Raw genomic sequence first — 17,749 nt, forward strand, 5'->3', positions numbered from 1 at the left:
CCAGAGATCAGACACCAATCCATTATAAAACTCTATAGACGGTATAGACACAGCAACATCATCCAGAGATCAGACACCAATCCATTATAAAACTCTATAGATGGTATAGACCCAACAACATCATCCAGAGATCAGACACCAATCCATTATAAAACGCTATAGACACAACAACATCATCCAGAGATCAGACACCAATCCATTATAAAACTCTATAGACGGTATAGACACAGCAACATCATCCAGAGATCAGACACCAATCCATTATAAAACTCTATAGATGGTATAGACCCAACAACATCATCCAGAGATCAGACACCAATCCATTATTAAACTCTATAGACGGTATAGACACAACAACATCATCCAGAGATCAGACACCAACCCATTATAAAACTCTATAGACACAACAACATCATCCAGAGATCAGACACCAATCCATTATAAAACTATAGATGGTATAGACACAACAACATCATCCAGAGATCAGACACCAACCCATTATAAAACTCTATAGACACAACAACATCATCCAGAGATCAGACACCAATCCATTATAAAACTCTATAGACGGTATAGACACAACAACATCATTCAGAGATCAGACACCAATCCATTATAAAACTCTACAGACGGTATAGACACAACAACATCGACCAGAGATCAGACACCAATCCATTATAAAACTCTTTAGACGGTATAGACACAACAACATCATCCAGAGATCAGACACCAACCCATTATAAAACTCTATAGACACAACAACATCATCCAGAGATCAGATACCAATCCATTATAAAACTCTATAGACGGTATAGACACAACAACATCGACCAGAGATCAGACACCAATCCATTATAAAACTCTATAGACGGTATAGACACAACAACATCGATCAGAGATCAGACACCAATCCATTATAAAACTCTATAGACGGTATAGACACAACAACATCATCCAGAGATCAGACACCAATCCATTATAAAACTCTATAGACACAACAACATCATCCAGAGATCAGACACCAATCCATTATAAAACGCTATAGACACAACAACATCATCCAGAGATCAGACACCAATCCATTATAAAACTCTATAGACGATATAGACACAGCAACATCATCCAGAGATCAGACACCAATCCATTATAAAACTCTATAGACGGAACAGGCACAACAACATCATCCAGAGATCAGACACCAATCCATTATTAAACTCTATAGACGGTATAGACACAACAACATCGACCAGAGATCAGAAACCAATCCATTATTAAACTCTATAGACGGTATAGACACAACAACATCGACCAGAGTTCAGACACCAATCCATTATAAAACTCTATAGACGGAACAGGCACAACAACATCATCCAGAGATCAGACACCAATCCATTATTAAACTCTATAGACGGTATAGACACAACAACATCGACCAGAGATCAGAAACCAATCCATTATAAAACGGTATAGACCCAACAACATCGACCAGAGGTCAGAAACCAATCCATTATAAAACTCTATAAACACAACAACATCAACCAGAGGTCAGACACCAATCCATTATAAAACTCTATAGACACAACAACATCGACCAGAGGTCAGACACCAATCCATTATAAAACGGTATAGACACAACAACATCGACCAGAGATCAGAAACCAATCCATTATAAAACGATATAGACACAACAACATCGACCAGAGGTCAGAAACCAATCCATTATTAAACTCTATAGACGGTATAGACACAACAACATCGACCAGAGGTCAGACACCAATCCATTATAAAACTCTATAGACGGAACAGGCACAACAACATCATCCAGAGATCAGACACCAATCCATTATTAAACTCTATAGACGGTATAGACACAACAACATCGACCAGAGGTCAGACACCAATCCATTTAGCTACTGATCTGACATATTTGATGGGATCCATTCTATGGCAATGGAACGTCTCTATAGTTAATCGATGTGATTGGTGAGCAAACTAATGGGATCAAATTAATGTTCCTGAAGTGAAAACTGAAGGGATGATTATATTTATTTTGTATTACATTGCATTCAATTTAATCAAAATTATTTTAATCAAATCCTACCCAATGGAGAGGCACGGTCCTCCTCTTGGCAGACTCATGTTGGTTATTGATTATTAGTTTTGGTTGTTGTTGTTGTTGTACTGTTGTTCTCTTCTGTTGCTCAGATTTTTCTCTCTCTTTCTCTCCCTCTCTCATTCTCTCTCTCTCTCTCTCTCTCTCTCTCTCTGTCTCTGTCTGTCTCTCTCTCTCTCTCTCTCTTTCTCTATATCTTTCTCTCTCTCTCTCTCTTTCTCTCTCTCTCTCTCTCTCTCTGTCTCTCTCTCTCTCTCTCTGTCTCTCTCTCTCTCCCTCTGTCTCTGTCTCTCTCTCTCTCTGTGTCTCTCTCTCTCTCTTTCTCTATATCTTTCTCTCTCTCTCTCTCTCTCTCTCTCTCTCTCTGTCTCTCTCCTCTTTCTCTTTGTCTCCCTGTCTCTCTATCTTTCTTCCCCTCTCTCTCTCTCTGTCTCTCTCTCTCTCTCTCTGTCTCTCTCTCTCTCTCTCTCTCTGTCTCTGTCTGTCTCTCTCTCTCTCTCTCTCTGTCTCTCTCTCTCTCTCTCTGTCTCTCTCTCTCTCTGTCTCTGTCTGTCTCTCTCTCTCTCTCTCTCTCTGTCTCTGTCTCTCTCTCTCTCTCTCTCTCTCTCTCTCTGTCTCTGTCTGTCTCTCTCTCTCTCTTTCTCTCTATATCTGTCTCTGTCTCTCTCTCTCTCTCTCTCTCTGTCTCTGTCTCTCTCTCTCTTTCTCTCTATATCTTTCTCTCTCTCTCCTTCTTTCTCTTTGTCTCCCTGTCTCTCTCTATCTTTCTTCCTCTCTCTCTCATCTTTTTCCACTTCCGTCACATGGTTGATTGGTAGTCTATGCAATGGAAATCAATCGTAAGTATCTAATTGTACAATACACTCATACAATCCTACATGATGTACTACCGCAGTACAAAATATACTGGACAAAACCAGCGTTTTGCTTTTATATCAAACGATTCAATTGATTCAGGCGAACGAATCAAATTTAGATCAATTGATTCAGGCGAACGAATCAAATTTAGATCAATTGATTCAGGCGAACGAATCAAATTTAGATCAATTGATTCAGGAGAAGTAATCAAATTTAGATCAATTGATTCAGGCGAACGAATCTAATTTAGATCAATTGATTCAGGCGAACGAATCAAATTTAGATCAATTGATTCAGGCGAACGAATCAAATTTAGATCAATTGATTCAGGCGAACGAATCAATTTTAGATCAATTGATTCAGGCGAACGAATCCAATTTAGATCAATTGATTCAGGCGAACGAATCCAATTTAGATCAATTGATTCAGGCGAACGAATCAAATTTAGATCAATTGATTCAGGCGAACGAATCAAATTTAGATCAATAGATTCAGGCGAACGAATCCATTTTAGATCAATTGATTCAGGCGAAGTAATCAAATTTAGATCAATTGATTCAGGCGAAGTAATCAAATTTAGATCAATTGATTCAGGCGAACGAATCTAATTTAGATCAATTGATTCAGGCGAACGAATCAAATTTAGATCAATTGATTCAGGCGAACGAATCACATTTTGATCAATTGAAAAATACAGCAAATGTACAAGTTGTTTTAGCCATTCATTCTGGTATTATGAATTCCCTGCTGGACGGGCCCTTTGGGGTTTGAAAAAGAGTGTTAAGAATCAATTGTAAAAAATAAAATAAATAAAAAGTTGCCATAGTAACCTATCGAAGTAATAAGACCAGATATTTTAATATATTTCACTGCTTTTGCTTAAGTAAAACTTTTTTAGAAATTCTTCGATTACCATGAAAATACTTTTAAAGGGCTGACGAAAGTCACAATTTTCTTCATGGCAAAGTACCATCGTAGTAGTAGTAGTAGTAGTAGTAACAGTAGTAGTAACAGTAGTAGTAGTCGTTGTATTAGTAGTAGTAGTAGTAGTAGTGTAGTAGTAGTAGCAGTAGTAGTAGTAGCAGTATTAGTAGTAGTAGTAGTAGTAGTAGCAGCAGTAGTATCAGTAATAGTAGTAGTAGTAGTAGTAGTAGTAACAGTAGTAGTAGTCGTTGTATTAGTAGTAGTAGTAGTAGTAGTAGTGTAGTAGTAGTAGCAGTAGTAGTAGTAGTAGCAGTAGTAGTAGTAGCAGTATTAGTAGTAGTAGTAGTAGTAGTAGTAGCAGCAGTATTAGTATAGTAGTAGTAGTAGTAGTAGTAGTAGTAGTAGTAGTAGTAGTAGTATCAGTAGTAGTAGTATCAGTAGTAGTAGTAGTAGTATCAGTAGTAGTAGTATCAGTAGTAGTAGTAGTAGTAGTAGTATCAGTAGTAGTAGTAGTAGTAATAGTAGTAGTATCAGTAGCAGTAGTAGTAGTAGTAGTATTATCAGTAGTATCAGTAGTAGTAGTAGTAGTAGTAGTATCAGTATTAGTAGTAGTAGTAGTATTAGTTGTATTAGTAGTAGTATCAGTAGTAGTAGTAGTAGTATCAGTAGTAGTAGTAGTAGTATTATCAGTAGTAGTAGTAGTTGTATTAGTAGTATCAGTAGTAGTAGTAGTAGTATTAGTAGTAGTAGTATCAGTAGTAGTAGTAGTAGTAGTATCAGTAGTAGTAGTAGTAGTAGTAGTATTATCAGTAGTAGTAGTAGTAGTATTAGTTGTATTAGTAGTAATATTAGTAGTAGTAGTAGTAGTAGTATCAGTAGTAGTAGTAGTAATATCAGTAGTAATAGTTGTAGTAGTAGTAGTATCAGTAGTAGTATCAGTAGTAGTAGTAGTATCAGTAGTAGTAGTAGTAGTAGTAGTAGTAGTATAGTAGTAGTAGTATCAGTAGTAGTAGTAGTAGTAGTATCAGTAGGAGTAGTAGTAGTAGTATCAGTAGGAGTAGTAGTAGTATCAGTAGTAGTACTGTGGACTGACATTGAGCCTGTTTCCAGCACCATGTGGTGATAACATGTACGATGAGGATGGGAAGAAGCTACCTCCTTGTATCCCCGGAGCCTGGCTCACTCCAGCCATCATGGCCTGCTACCTGCTGGTGGCCAACATCCTCCTGGTCAACTTACTCATCGCTGTCTTCAAGTAAGTCGTGGATCCCACTTCTGACACCAGCGTAACGGAACGGTAGGGAGCAGCACGAGGTCTGAAGTGAAGCCATAACTTTGTGGCGAGCAGTCGGTCCAATGAAAACCCTCTCCATTCAGGGTGTGATAATCACAGTCATTACAGACAATACGGACAGCTACAGTCATTACATCATGCATTATGCATTCATGTAGTTGACTGTGTTGTGGTGTTGTGTAGGAGACATTGGGATTTAACCTGGTTCATTCATGTAGTTCACTGTGTTGTGGTGTTGTGTAGGAGACCTGGGTATTTAACCTGGTTCATTCATGTAGTTGACTGTGTTGTGGTGTTGTGTAGGAGACATTGGGATTTAACCTGGTTCATTCATGTAGTTTACTGTGTTGTGGTGTTGTGTAGGAGACATTGGGATTTAACCTGGTTCATTCATGTAGTTGACTGTGTTGTGGTGTTGTGTAGGAGACATTGGGATATAACCTGGTTCATTCATGTAGTTGACTGTCTTGTGGTGTTGTGCAGGAGACATTGGGATTTAACCTGGTTCATTCATGTAGTTGACTGTGTTGTGGTGTTGTTTAGGAGACATTGGGATTTAACCTGGTTCATTCATGTAGTTGACTGTGTTGTGGTGTTGTGTAGGAGACATTGGGATTTAACCTGGTTCATTCATGTAGTTGACTGTGTTGTGGTGTTGTGTAGGAGACATTGGGATTTAACCTGGTTCATTCATGTAGTTGACTGTGTTGTGGTGTTGTGTAGGAGACATTGGGATTTAACCTGGTTCATTCATGTAGTTGACTGTGTTGTGGTGTTGTGCAGGAGACATTGGGATTTAACCCCGTTGGTAAAAAAAAACAGCTCCCTGATTGATCCGCTTTTTCCGTCCTGACCTCTGACCAACAGCAACACCTTCTTAGAGGTCAAGTCCGTCTCCAACCAGATCTGGAAGTTCCAGCGTTACCAGCTGATCATGAAGTTCCACGACCGGCCCCTCCTCCCTCCGCCCCTCATCATCTTCAGCCACATCCATATCGTTCTGAAACACGTCTGTCGTCGCTGCAAGAGGAGAACAGAGGGAGAGCAGGACGACAGGGACAACAAAGGACTACGTCAGTGGTTTTCGGGGATATTGGTTGACTGATTGGATGACTGGTTGATTGGTCGACTCTGATTGGATGACTGGTTGATTGGTTGAGTGATTGGTTGACTGATTGGTTGAGTGATTGGATGACTGGTTGATTGGTTGAGTGATTGGTTGACTGATTGGTTGAGTGATTGGATGACTGGTTGATTGGTTGAGTGAATGGATGACTGGTTGATTGGTTGACTGATTGGATGAAGGCTTGATTGATTAGCTAGCTGGCTAACTGGCTGAAATGGTTTTCTGGCTGGCCAGCCGGTTGGTTGGCTGGGTTGACTGATTGGATGACTGGTTGATTGGTTGACTGATTGGATGACTGGTTGATTGGTTGACTGATTGGTTGACTGGTTGATTGGATGACTGGTTGGTTGTCTGGTTGGTTGGCTGGGTTGACTGATTGTATGACTGGTTGGTTGTCTGGTTGGTTGTCTGGTTGGTTGTCTGGGTTGACTGATTGGTCCTTCCGAGACCGATGTCAGTGCGTTCTACCAGGTTTCAGAAGCAGTTGAACTCCACCAACCCTGGCTCCAACGTGTGACGTGTGTTTCTCTCTCTGACAGAGCTGCTGCTGAACGCCGAGGAGCTGAAGGCTCTGTATGACTTCGAGGAGCAGTGTGTGGAGGAGTATTTCAGAGAGAAGGAGGACGAGGAGCAGTCGTCTAGCAACGAACGCATCCGGGTCACATCGGAGAGGTCGGAGACCGGACAGCTATGGTCTTTCCTCTTTGGGGGAACTACTTACATTTAAATTAGCCTTGTAGAACTGTCTCAGTATTCGCTACAGTTATTCATATATATTAGTAATACATTTGGTGTAATCCCAATACATTTGGTGTAATCCCAATACATTTGGTGTAATCCCAATACATTTGGTGTAATCCCAATACATTTGGTGTAATCCCAATACATTTGGTGTAATCCCAATACATTTGGTGTAATCCCAATACATTTGGTGTACATTTGGTGTAATCCCAATACATTTGGTGTAATCCCAATACATTTGGTGTAATCCCAATACATTTGGTGTAATCATTTAGGAATACATTTGGTGTAATCCCAATACATGTGGTGTAATCACAGTACATTTGGTGTAATCGGCAGGGTGAGTAAAGAGTTGTGGTACCGTTGACTCTCTCTCCTCTCAGGGTGGAGAACATGTCGATGCGTCTGGAGGAGGTGAACGAGAGGGAGCACTCCATGAAGGCTTCCCTGCAGACGGTGGACCTGCGACTGGGTCAGCTGGAGGAGTTCTCTGGACGTATGATGAACGCCCTGGAGAAGCTGGCCGGGGTGGACCACAACGACCTGGTCAGAACCCAGTCGGGGGTCTCCTCAGTCTGCGACACGTCCTCTCTGCTCCGTCACAGCTCCATCAACAGGTTCAATAACAACTTTAAGGACTCCAGATAAGAAAGACTGAATGGTCTGCTCTGTCATGTACAGTACAGTAGTCTAGTGTTTAATAAGGATGATGAGAGGATGATGTTTACTGATGATCAGTACAGTAGTCTAGTGTTTATTAAGGATGATGTTTACTGATGATCAGTACAGTAGTCTAGTGTTTAATATTGATGATGAGAGGATGATGATCAGTACAGTAGTCTAGTGTTTAATAAGGATGATGAGAGGATGATGTTTACTGATGATCAGTACAGTAGTCTAGTGTTTAATAAGGATGATGAGAGGATGATGTTACTGATGATCAGTACAGTAGTCTAGTGTTTAATAAGGATGATGAGAGGATGATGTTTACTGATGATCAGTACAGTAGTCTAGTGTTTAATAAGGATGATGTTTACTGATGATCAGTACAGTAGTCTAGTGTTTAATAAGGATGATGAGAGGATGATGTTTACTGATGATCAGTACAGTAGTCTAGTGTTTATTAAGGATGATGTTTACTGATGATCAGTACAGTAGTCTAGTGTTTAATAAGGATGATGAGAGGATGATGAGAGGATGATGTTTACTGATGATCAGTACGGTAGTCTAGTGTTTAATAAGGATGATGAGAGGATGATGTTTACTGATGATCAGTACAGTAGTCTAGTGTTTATTAAGGATGATGAGAGGATGATGATTACTGATGATCAGAACAGTAGTCTAGTGTTTAATAAGGATGATGAGAGGATGATGTTTACTGATGATCAGTACAGTAGTCTAGTGTTTAATAAGGATGATGTTTACTGATGATCAGTACAGTAGTCTAGTGTTTAATAAGGATGATGAGAGGATGATGTTTACTGATGATCAGTACAGTAGTCTTGTGTTTAATAAGGATGATGTTTACTGGTGATCAGTACAGTAGTCTAGTGTTTATTAAGGATGATGTTTACTGATGATCAGTACGGTAGTCTAGTGTTTAATAAGGATGATGTTTACTGATGATCAGTACAGTAGTCTAGTGTTTATTGATTGTCAGTACAGTAGTCTAGTGTTTATTAAGGATGATGTTTACTGATGATCAGTACAGTAGTCTAGTGTTTAATAAGGATGATGAGAGGATGATCAGTACAGAAGTCTAGTGTTTATTAAGGATGATGTTTACTGATGATCAGTACAGTAGTCTAGTGTTTAATAAGGATGATGAGAGGATGATGAGAGGATGTTTACTGATGATCAGTACAGTAGTCTAGTGTTTAATAAGGATGATGAGAGGATGATGTTTACTGATGGTCAGTACAGTAGTCTAGTGTTTAATAAGGATGATGAGAGGATGATGATCAGTACAGTAGTCTAGTGTTTAATAAGGATGATGAGAGGATGATGATCAGTACAGTAGTCTAGTGTTTAATAAGGATGATGAGAGGATGATGTTTACTGATGATCAGTACAGTAGTCTAGTGTTTAATAAGGATGATGAGAGGATGATGTTTACTGATGATCAGTACAGTAGTCTAGTGTTTAATAAGGATGATGAGAGGACGATGTTTACTGATTATCAGTACAGTAGTCTAGTGTTTATGGACAATGTGAAGATGATATTTACTGATTATATATCTGTCTGTGTGTCTGTCTGTCCATCAGCTCTGACGGCTACAGTCTGTACCGCTACCACCTGGAGATGGGAGATGACACCCGCTCTGAGGCTGGGGACATCAGGAGCCCTGAGAGGAAGGGGAGCCAGAGGAAGGTGGTTGAGAGGAAACGGAGTATGAGAGAAACCACGACCGGCATCACGGCCTCTGTGAAGGAGTACGGAGCCACGTTAGACGTGGTGGGCCCCAGAGAGAGGAATCATTCCAGCTCCAGTGTCTCTGTCTGCGAAGGGGCAAAGGAAACCCCAACCCAGAGGCCTGAGGTTCCTACAGAGCCTTCTCCACCGCCTTGCAGCCCTGCAGCCTCGATGGACGCGGCCCTGGAGAAGGCAGGCGTGACCACGGAGAAGATCAAGCTAGAAGCAACCATCTCATACCCTCTGGAGAGGGTCAGGTCCCTGCAGTACCAGTCACCAGGGACCCACAGTGACTCTCTCACCTCCAGGCCCAGATCCAGGAGCACTATGGTGTACAACCCAGCCGATGGGGGAGATGAGGGGGCTACTTGGGCCACAGACGTCAACAACCTCCTCACAGGGGATCAGGAAACGGTTACCTCCAGATCTCCGACTATTGGTCACTGGGCAGCGCGCTTCGAGTACAAAGTCCACCCCTGCCCGTTCGGCCACATGCCCAAAGTCTCCATGGAGAAGCTAGTCCCCACCACCACAGACACAAAGGACGAGGCAGAGGCCAAAGAGACAACGACAGACAGTGAACCACAGGAGCCAGGGAAGAGTCAGTCAGAGAGCAACCAAGATGGAGGTGAGGAGAAACAGGAAGCGGAGGCTAAAGAGACAGACAGTGAACCACAGGAGCCAGGGAAGAGTCAGTCAGAGAGCAACCAAGATGGAGGTGAGGAGAAACAGGAAGCGGAGGCTAAAGAGACAGACAGTGAACCACAGGAGCCAGGGAAGAGTCAGTCAGAGAGCAACCCAGATGGAGGTGAGGAGAAACAGGAAGCGGAGGCTAAAGATACTGGTGGAGGCCTTCTGCTTGTGGCAGAGGACAGGATGTATCCATCACTGAGGTCTAAGAGCCTGAACACCAACCCCAGGAAAGTGAAGGCCAGAGGGGACTGGGCACAGAGAACCAAGTCAGACAGCAGTGTTAAAGACCTAACAGCTATGTTAGTAGGGACTGGGGAGACAGAGACAGAGGTAGAGACTGACAGACAGTATTAAAGACCTAACATCTATGTTAGGAGGGACTGGGGAGACAGAGACAGAGGTAGAGACAGAGACAGAGGTAGAGACAGAGGTAGAGACTGACAGACAGTATTAAAGACCTAACATCTATGTTAGGAGAGACTGGGGAGACAGAGACAGAGGTAGAGACAGAGGTAGAGACTGACAGACAGTATTAAAGACCTAACAGCTATGTTAGGAGGGACTGGGGAGACAGAGACAGAGGTAGAGACAGAGGTAGAGACTGACAGACAGTATTAAAGACCTAACAGCTATGTTAGGAGGGACTGGGGAGACAGAGACAGAGGTAAAGGTAGAGATAGAGACTGACAGACAGTATTTAAGACCTAACAGCTATGTTAGGAGGGACTGGGGAGACAGAGACAGAGGTAGAGACAGAGGTAGAGACAGAGGTAGAGACAGAGGTAGAGACTGACAGACAGTATTAAAGACCTAACAGCTATGTTAGGAGGGACTGGGGAGACAGAGACAGAGGTAGAGACTGACAGACAGTATTAAAGACTTAACAGCTATGTTCGGAGGGACTGGGGAGACAGAGGTAGAGACTGACAGACGGTATTAAAGACCTAACATCTATGTTAGGAGGGACTGGGGAGACAGAGACAGAGGTAGAGACAGACAGACAGTATTAAAGACCTAACAGCTATGTTAGGAAGGACTGGGGAGACAGAGACAGAGGTAGAGACAGAGACAGAGGTAGAGACTGACAGACAGTATTAAAGACCTAACAGCTATGTTAGGAGGGACTGGGGAGACAGAGGTAGAGACTGACAGAAAGACAAAAAGCCTCAAAGACAGAACACCTGTGAATGACTTCTGATGATGTCTGACTGGTATTACTCACTGTGGAATGGAATAAACTAGCCAATGGTGTGTGGTAGAGCTGAGCAGCGCTGAACTACTGTCTGAGACCCAGGAATGTTGCATATCTTGGTTTTTCCAAATCATTCCAGTTGATGGGGACAGCTTTGAGCGAGGGAATGGCGAAAGTGCGGTGATTATTGAGTTGTTGTTAAATGTTTATTTGTTGTTAAATGTTTATTTGTTTTTAAATGTTTATTGTATTAGATGTATTTCATGTTGATTAATCAGGCAAATAACATTGCAGATACAGACATCTTATAAAGATAAGGGATATTTGTATTCATCTCAAATGGAAATCATTACACAAACAAGGTAAGAGACAAGGCATAGTTTTTCCAAACATTTGTTTGATCCTTAAAAATGGGTAAAAAGGGACAATTATAACGATCTCTGTGTAACAGATTGAATAACGTTGTATTCTGAAATAAAAAAAAAATTAATTATTTGAATTACAGTTGTGTTGAGTATCAGCATGTCGGTCTATCTGTGAGTTAAAAAATGTTGTAACAGCGCCCTCTAGAGCTCAGCTGAGGAAAACAAAGGACCTTAATTACATCAACAATCCACATGGGAAGAACATGCAGCAGGGATGGTCAGCTCCGGTCCTCGGGGCCTGATTTATAACACACTTTTGGCCCAGTCCAAGCTAGTAAACCTGACTCTAAGAATCAGCTAATCATGGGTCACGTTCCCATATCCAGGTGTTGTAATATCTGCTATGTGTCAGCAGCTTTCTGAGACGGGGAACAACAGACAGTTAATACCATACTATATACAGGGTCATTTAATACCATACTATATACAGGGTCAGTTAATACCATACTATATACAGGGTCAGTTAATACCATACTATATACAGGGTCAGTTAATACCATACTATATACAGGGTCAGTTAATACCATACTATATACAGGGTCAGTTAATACCATACTATATACAGGGTCAGTTAATACCATACTATATACAGGGTCAGTTAATACCATACTATATACAGGGTCAGTTAATACCATACTATATACAGGGTCAGTTAATACCATACTATATACAGGGTCAGTTAATACCATACTATATACAGGGTCAGTTAATACCATACTATATACAGGGTCAGTTAATACCATACTATATACAGGGTCAGTTAATACCATACTATATACAGGGTCAGTTAATACCATACTATATACAGGGTCAGTTAATACCATACAATATACAGGGTCAGTTAATACCATACTATATACAGGGTCAGTTAATACCATAATATATACAGGGTCAGTTAATACCATACTATATACAGGGTCAGTTAATACCATACTATATACAGGGTCAGTAAATACCATACTATATACGGGGTCAGTAGTACCATACTATATACAGGGTCAGTTAATACCATACTATATACAGGGTCAGTTAATACCATACTATATACAGGGTCAGTTAATACAGGGTCAGTTATTCCCATACTATATACGGGGTCAGTTAGTACCATACTATATACAGGGTCAGTTAATACCATACTATATACAGGGTCAGTTAATACCATACTATATACAGGGTCAGTGAATACAGGGTCAGTTAATACCATACTATATACAGGGTCAGTTAATACCATACTATATACAGGGTCAGTTAATACAGGGTCAGTTAATACCATACTATATACAGGGTCAGTTAATACCATACTATATACAGGGTCATTAATACCATACTATATACAGGGTCAGTTAATACCATACTATATACAGGGTCAGTTAATACCATACTATACACAGGGTCAGTTAATACCATACTATACAAAGGGTCAGTTAATACTATATACAGGGTCAGTTAATACCATACTATATACAGGGTCAGTTAATACCATACTATATACAGGGTCAGTTAATACCATACTATATACAGGGTCAGTTAATACCATACTATATACAGGGTCAGTTAATACCATACTATATACAGGGTCATTTAATGCCATACTATATACAGGGTCAGTTAATACCATACTATATACAGGGTCAGTTAATACCATACTATATACAGGGTCAGTTAATACCATACTATATACAGGGTCAGTTAATACCATACTATATACGGGTCAGTTAATACCATACTATATACAGGGTCAGTTAATACCATACTATATACAGGGTCAGTTAATACCATACTATATACAGGGTCAGTTAATACAGGGTCAGTTATTACCATACTATATACAGGGTCAGTTAATACCATACTATATACAGGGTCAGTTAATACCATACTATATACAGGGTCAGTTAATACCATACTATATACAGGGTCAGTTAATACCATACTATATACGGGGTCAGTTAATACCATACTATATACAGGGTCAGTTAATACCATACTATACACAGGGTCAGTTAATACCATACTATACAAAGGGTCAGTAATACTATATACAGGGTCAGTTAATACCATACTATATACAGGGTCAGTTAATACCATACTATATACAGGGTCAGTTAATACCATACTATATACAGGGTCAGTTAATACCATACTATATACAGGGTCAGTTAATACCATACTATATACAGGGTCATTTAATGCCATACTATATACAGGGTCAGTTAATACCATACTATATACAGGGTCAGTTAATACCATACTATATACAGGGTCAGTTAATACCATACTATATACAGGGTCAGTTAATACCATACTATATACAGGGTCAGTTAATACCATACTATATACAGGGTCAGTTAATACCATACTATATACAGGGTCAGTTAATACCATACTATATACAGGGTCAGTTAATACCATACTATATACAGGGTCAGTTAATACCATACTATATACAGGGTCAGTTAAAACCATACTATATACAGGGTCAGTTAATACCATACTATATACAGGGTCAGTTAATACCATACTATATACAGGGTCAGTTAATGCCATACTATATACAGGGTCAGTTAATACCATACTATATACAGGGTCAGTTAATACCATACTATATACAGGGTCAGTTAATACCATACTATATACAGGGTCAGTTAATACCATACTATATACAGGGTCAGTTAATACCATACTATATACAGGGTCAGTTAATACCATACTATATACAGGGTCAGTTAATACCATACTATATACAGGGTCACTATATACAGGGTCAGTTAGTACCATACTATATACAGGGTCAGTTAATACCATATTATATACAGGGTCACTATATACAGGGTCAGTTAATACCATACTATATACAGGGTCAGTTAATACCATACTATATACAGGGTCAGTTAATACTATACTATATACAGGGTCACTATATACAGGGTCAGTTAATACCATACTATATACAGGGTCACTATATACAGGGTCAGTTAATACCATACTATATACAGGGTCAGTTAATACCATACTATATACAGGGTCACTATATACAGGGTCAGTTAATACCATACTATATACAGGGTCAGTTAATACAGGGTCAGTGATTACCATACTATATACAGGGTCAGTTAATACCATACTATATACAGGGTCAGTTAATACAGGGTCAGTGATTACCATACTATATACAGGGTCAGTTAGTACCATACTATATACAGGGTCAGTTAATACCATACTATATACAGGGTCAGTTAATACCATACTATATACAGGGTCAGTTAATACCATACTATATACAGGGTCAGTTAATACCATACTATATACAGGGTCAGTTAATACCATACTATATACAGGGTCAGTTAATACCATACTATATACAGGGTCAGTTAGTACCATACTATATACAGGGTCAGTTAATACCATACTATATACAGGGTCAGTTAATACCATACTATATACAGGGTCACTATATACAGGGTCAGTTAATACCATACTATATACAGGGTCAGTTAATACCATACTATATACAGGGTCACTATATACAGGGTCAGTTAATACCATACTATATACAGGGTCAGTTAATACAGGGTCAGTTATTACCATACTATATACAGGGTCAGTTAATACCATACTATATACAGGGTCAGTTAATATCATACTATATACAGGGTCAGTTAATACCATACTATATACAGGGTCACTATATACAGGGTCAGTTAATACCATACTATATACAGGGTCAGTTAATACCATACTATATACAGGGTCAGTTAATACCATACTATATACAGGGTCAGTTAATACCATACTATATACAGGGTCAGTTAATACCATACTATATACAGGGTCAGTTAATACCATAATATATACAGGGTCAGTTAATACCATACTATATACAGGGTCAGTTAATACCATACTATATACAGGGTCAGTTAATACCATACTATATACAGGGTCAGTTAATACCATACTATACACAGGGTCAGTTAATACCATACTATATACAGGGTCAGTTAATACCATACTATATACAGGGTCAGTTAATACCATACTATATACAGGGTCAGTTAGTACCATACTATATACAGGGTCAGTTAATACCACACTATATACAGGGTCAGTTAATACCATACTATATACAGGGTCAGTTAATACCATACTATATACAGGGTCAGTTAATACCATACTATATACAGGGTCAGTTAATACCATACTATATACAGGGTCAGTTAATACCATACTATATACAGGGTCAGTTAATACCATACTATATACAGGGTCAGTTAATACCATACTATATACAGGGTCAGTTAATACCATACTATATACAGGGTCAGTTAATACCATACTATATCCAGGTTCAGTTAATACCATACTATATACAGGGTCAGTTAATACCATACTATATACAGGGTCAGTTAAAACCATACTATATACAGGGTCAGTTAATACCATACTATATACAGGGTCAGTTAATACCATACTATATACAGGGTCAGTTAATACCATACTATATACAGGGTCAGTTAATACCATACTATATACAGGGTCAGTTAATACCATACTATATACAGGGTCAGTTAATACCATACTATATACAGGGTCAGTTAATACCATACTATATACGGGGTCAGTTAGTACCATACTATATACAGGTTCAGTTAATACCATACTATATACAGGGTCAGTTAATACCATACTATATACAGGGTCAGTTAATACAGGGTCAGTTATTACCATACTATATACAGGGTCAGTTAATACCATACTATATACAGGGTCAGTTAATACCATACTATATACAGGGTCAGTTAATACCATACTATATACAGGGTCAGTTAATACCATACTATATACGGGGTCAGTTAATACCATACTATATACAGGGTCAGTTAATACCATACTATACACAGGGTCAGTTAATACCATACTATACAAAGGGTCAGTTAATACTATATACAGGGTCAGTTAATACCATACTATATACAGGGTCAGTTAATACCATACTATATACAGGGTCAGTTAATACCATACTATATACAGGGTCAGTTAATACCATACTATATACAGGGTCAGTTAATACCATACTATATACAGGGTCAGTTAATACAGGGTCAGTTATTACCATACTATATACAGGGGTCAGTTAATACCATACTATATACAGGGTCAGTTAATACCATACTATATACAGGGTCAGTTAATACCATACTATATACAGGGTCAGTTAATACCATACTATATACAGGGTCAGTTAATACCATACTATATACAGGGTCAGTTAATACCATACTATATACAGGGTCAGTTAATACCATACTATATACAGGGTCAGTTAATACCATACTATATACAGGGTCAGTTAATACCATACTATATACAGGGTCAGTTAATACCATACTATATACAGGGTCAGTTAATACCATACTATATACAGGGTCAGTTAATACCATACTATATACAGGGTCAGTTAATACCATACTATATACAGGGTCAGTTAATACCATACTATATACAGGGTCAGTTAATACCATACTATATACAGGGTCAGTTAATACCATACTATATACAGGGTCAGTTAATACCATACTATATACAGGGTCAGTTAATACCATACTATATACAGGGTCAGTTAATACCATACTATATACAGGGTCAGTTAATACCATACTATATACAGGGTCAGTTAATACCATACTATATACAGGGTCAGTTAATACCATACTATATCCAGGTTCAGTTAATACCATACTATATACAGGGTCAGTTAATACCATACTATATACAGGGTCAGTTAAAACCATACTATATACAGGGTCAGTTAATACCATACTATATACAGGGTCAGTTAATACCATACTATATACAGGGTCAGTTAATGCCATACTATATACAGGGTCAGTTAATACCATACTATATACAGGGTCAGTTAATACCATACTATATACAGGGTCAGTTAATACCATACTATATACAGGGTCAGTTAAT

General features: G+C 39.2%; 1 protein-coding gene across 1 annotated transcript in view; it reads left to right on the top strand.

Moving 5' to 3' along the window:
* Positions 1-11,847, top strand: part of LOC116371856 (transient receptor potential cation channel subfamily M member 1-like) — a 37,220-nt gene extending 25,373 nt beyond the window's left edge. The window contains exons 4-10 of the mRNA XM_031820941.1: positions 2,932-2,952; positions 5,006-5,150; positions 6,057-6,262; positions 6,855-6,987; positions 7,440-7,673; positions 9,322-10,562; positions 10,675-11,847. Of these exons, the coding sequence (XP_031676801.1) occupies positions 2,932-2,952; positions 5,006-5,150; positions 6,057-6,262; positions 6,855-6,987; positions 7,440-7,673; positions 9,322-10,516 (1,934 nt within the window). The 3' untranslated portion in view covers positions 10,517-10,562; positions 10,675-11,847. The remainder of the gene's footprint in view (positions 1-2,931; positions 2,953-5,005; positions 5,151-6,056; positions 6,263-6,854; positions 6,988-7,439; positions 7,674-9,321; positions 10,563-10,674) is intronic.
* Positions 11,848-17,749: the final 5,902 nt, after the last annotated feature.

Source organism: Oncorhynchus kisutch, unplaced genomic scaffold (genome assembly GCF_002021735.2).
Source record: "Oncorhynchus kisutch isolate 150728-3 unplaced genomic scaffold, Okis_V2 scaffold3757, whole genome shotgun sequence".
NCBI classification, from domain to species: Eukaryota; Metazoa; Chordata; class Actinopteri; order Salmoniformes; family Salmonidae; genus Oncorhynchus; species Oncorhynchus kisutch.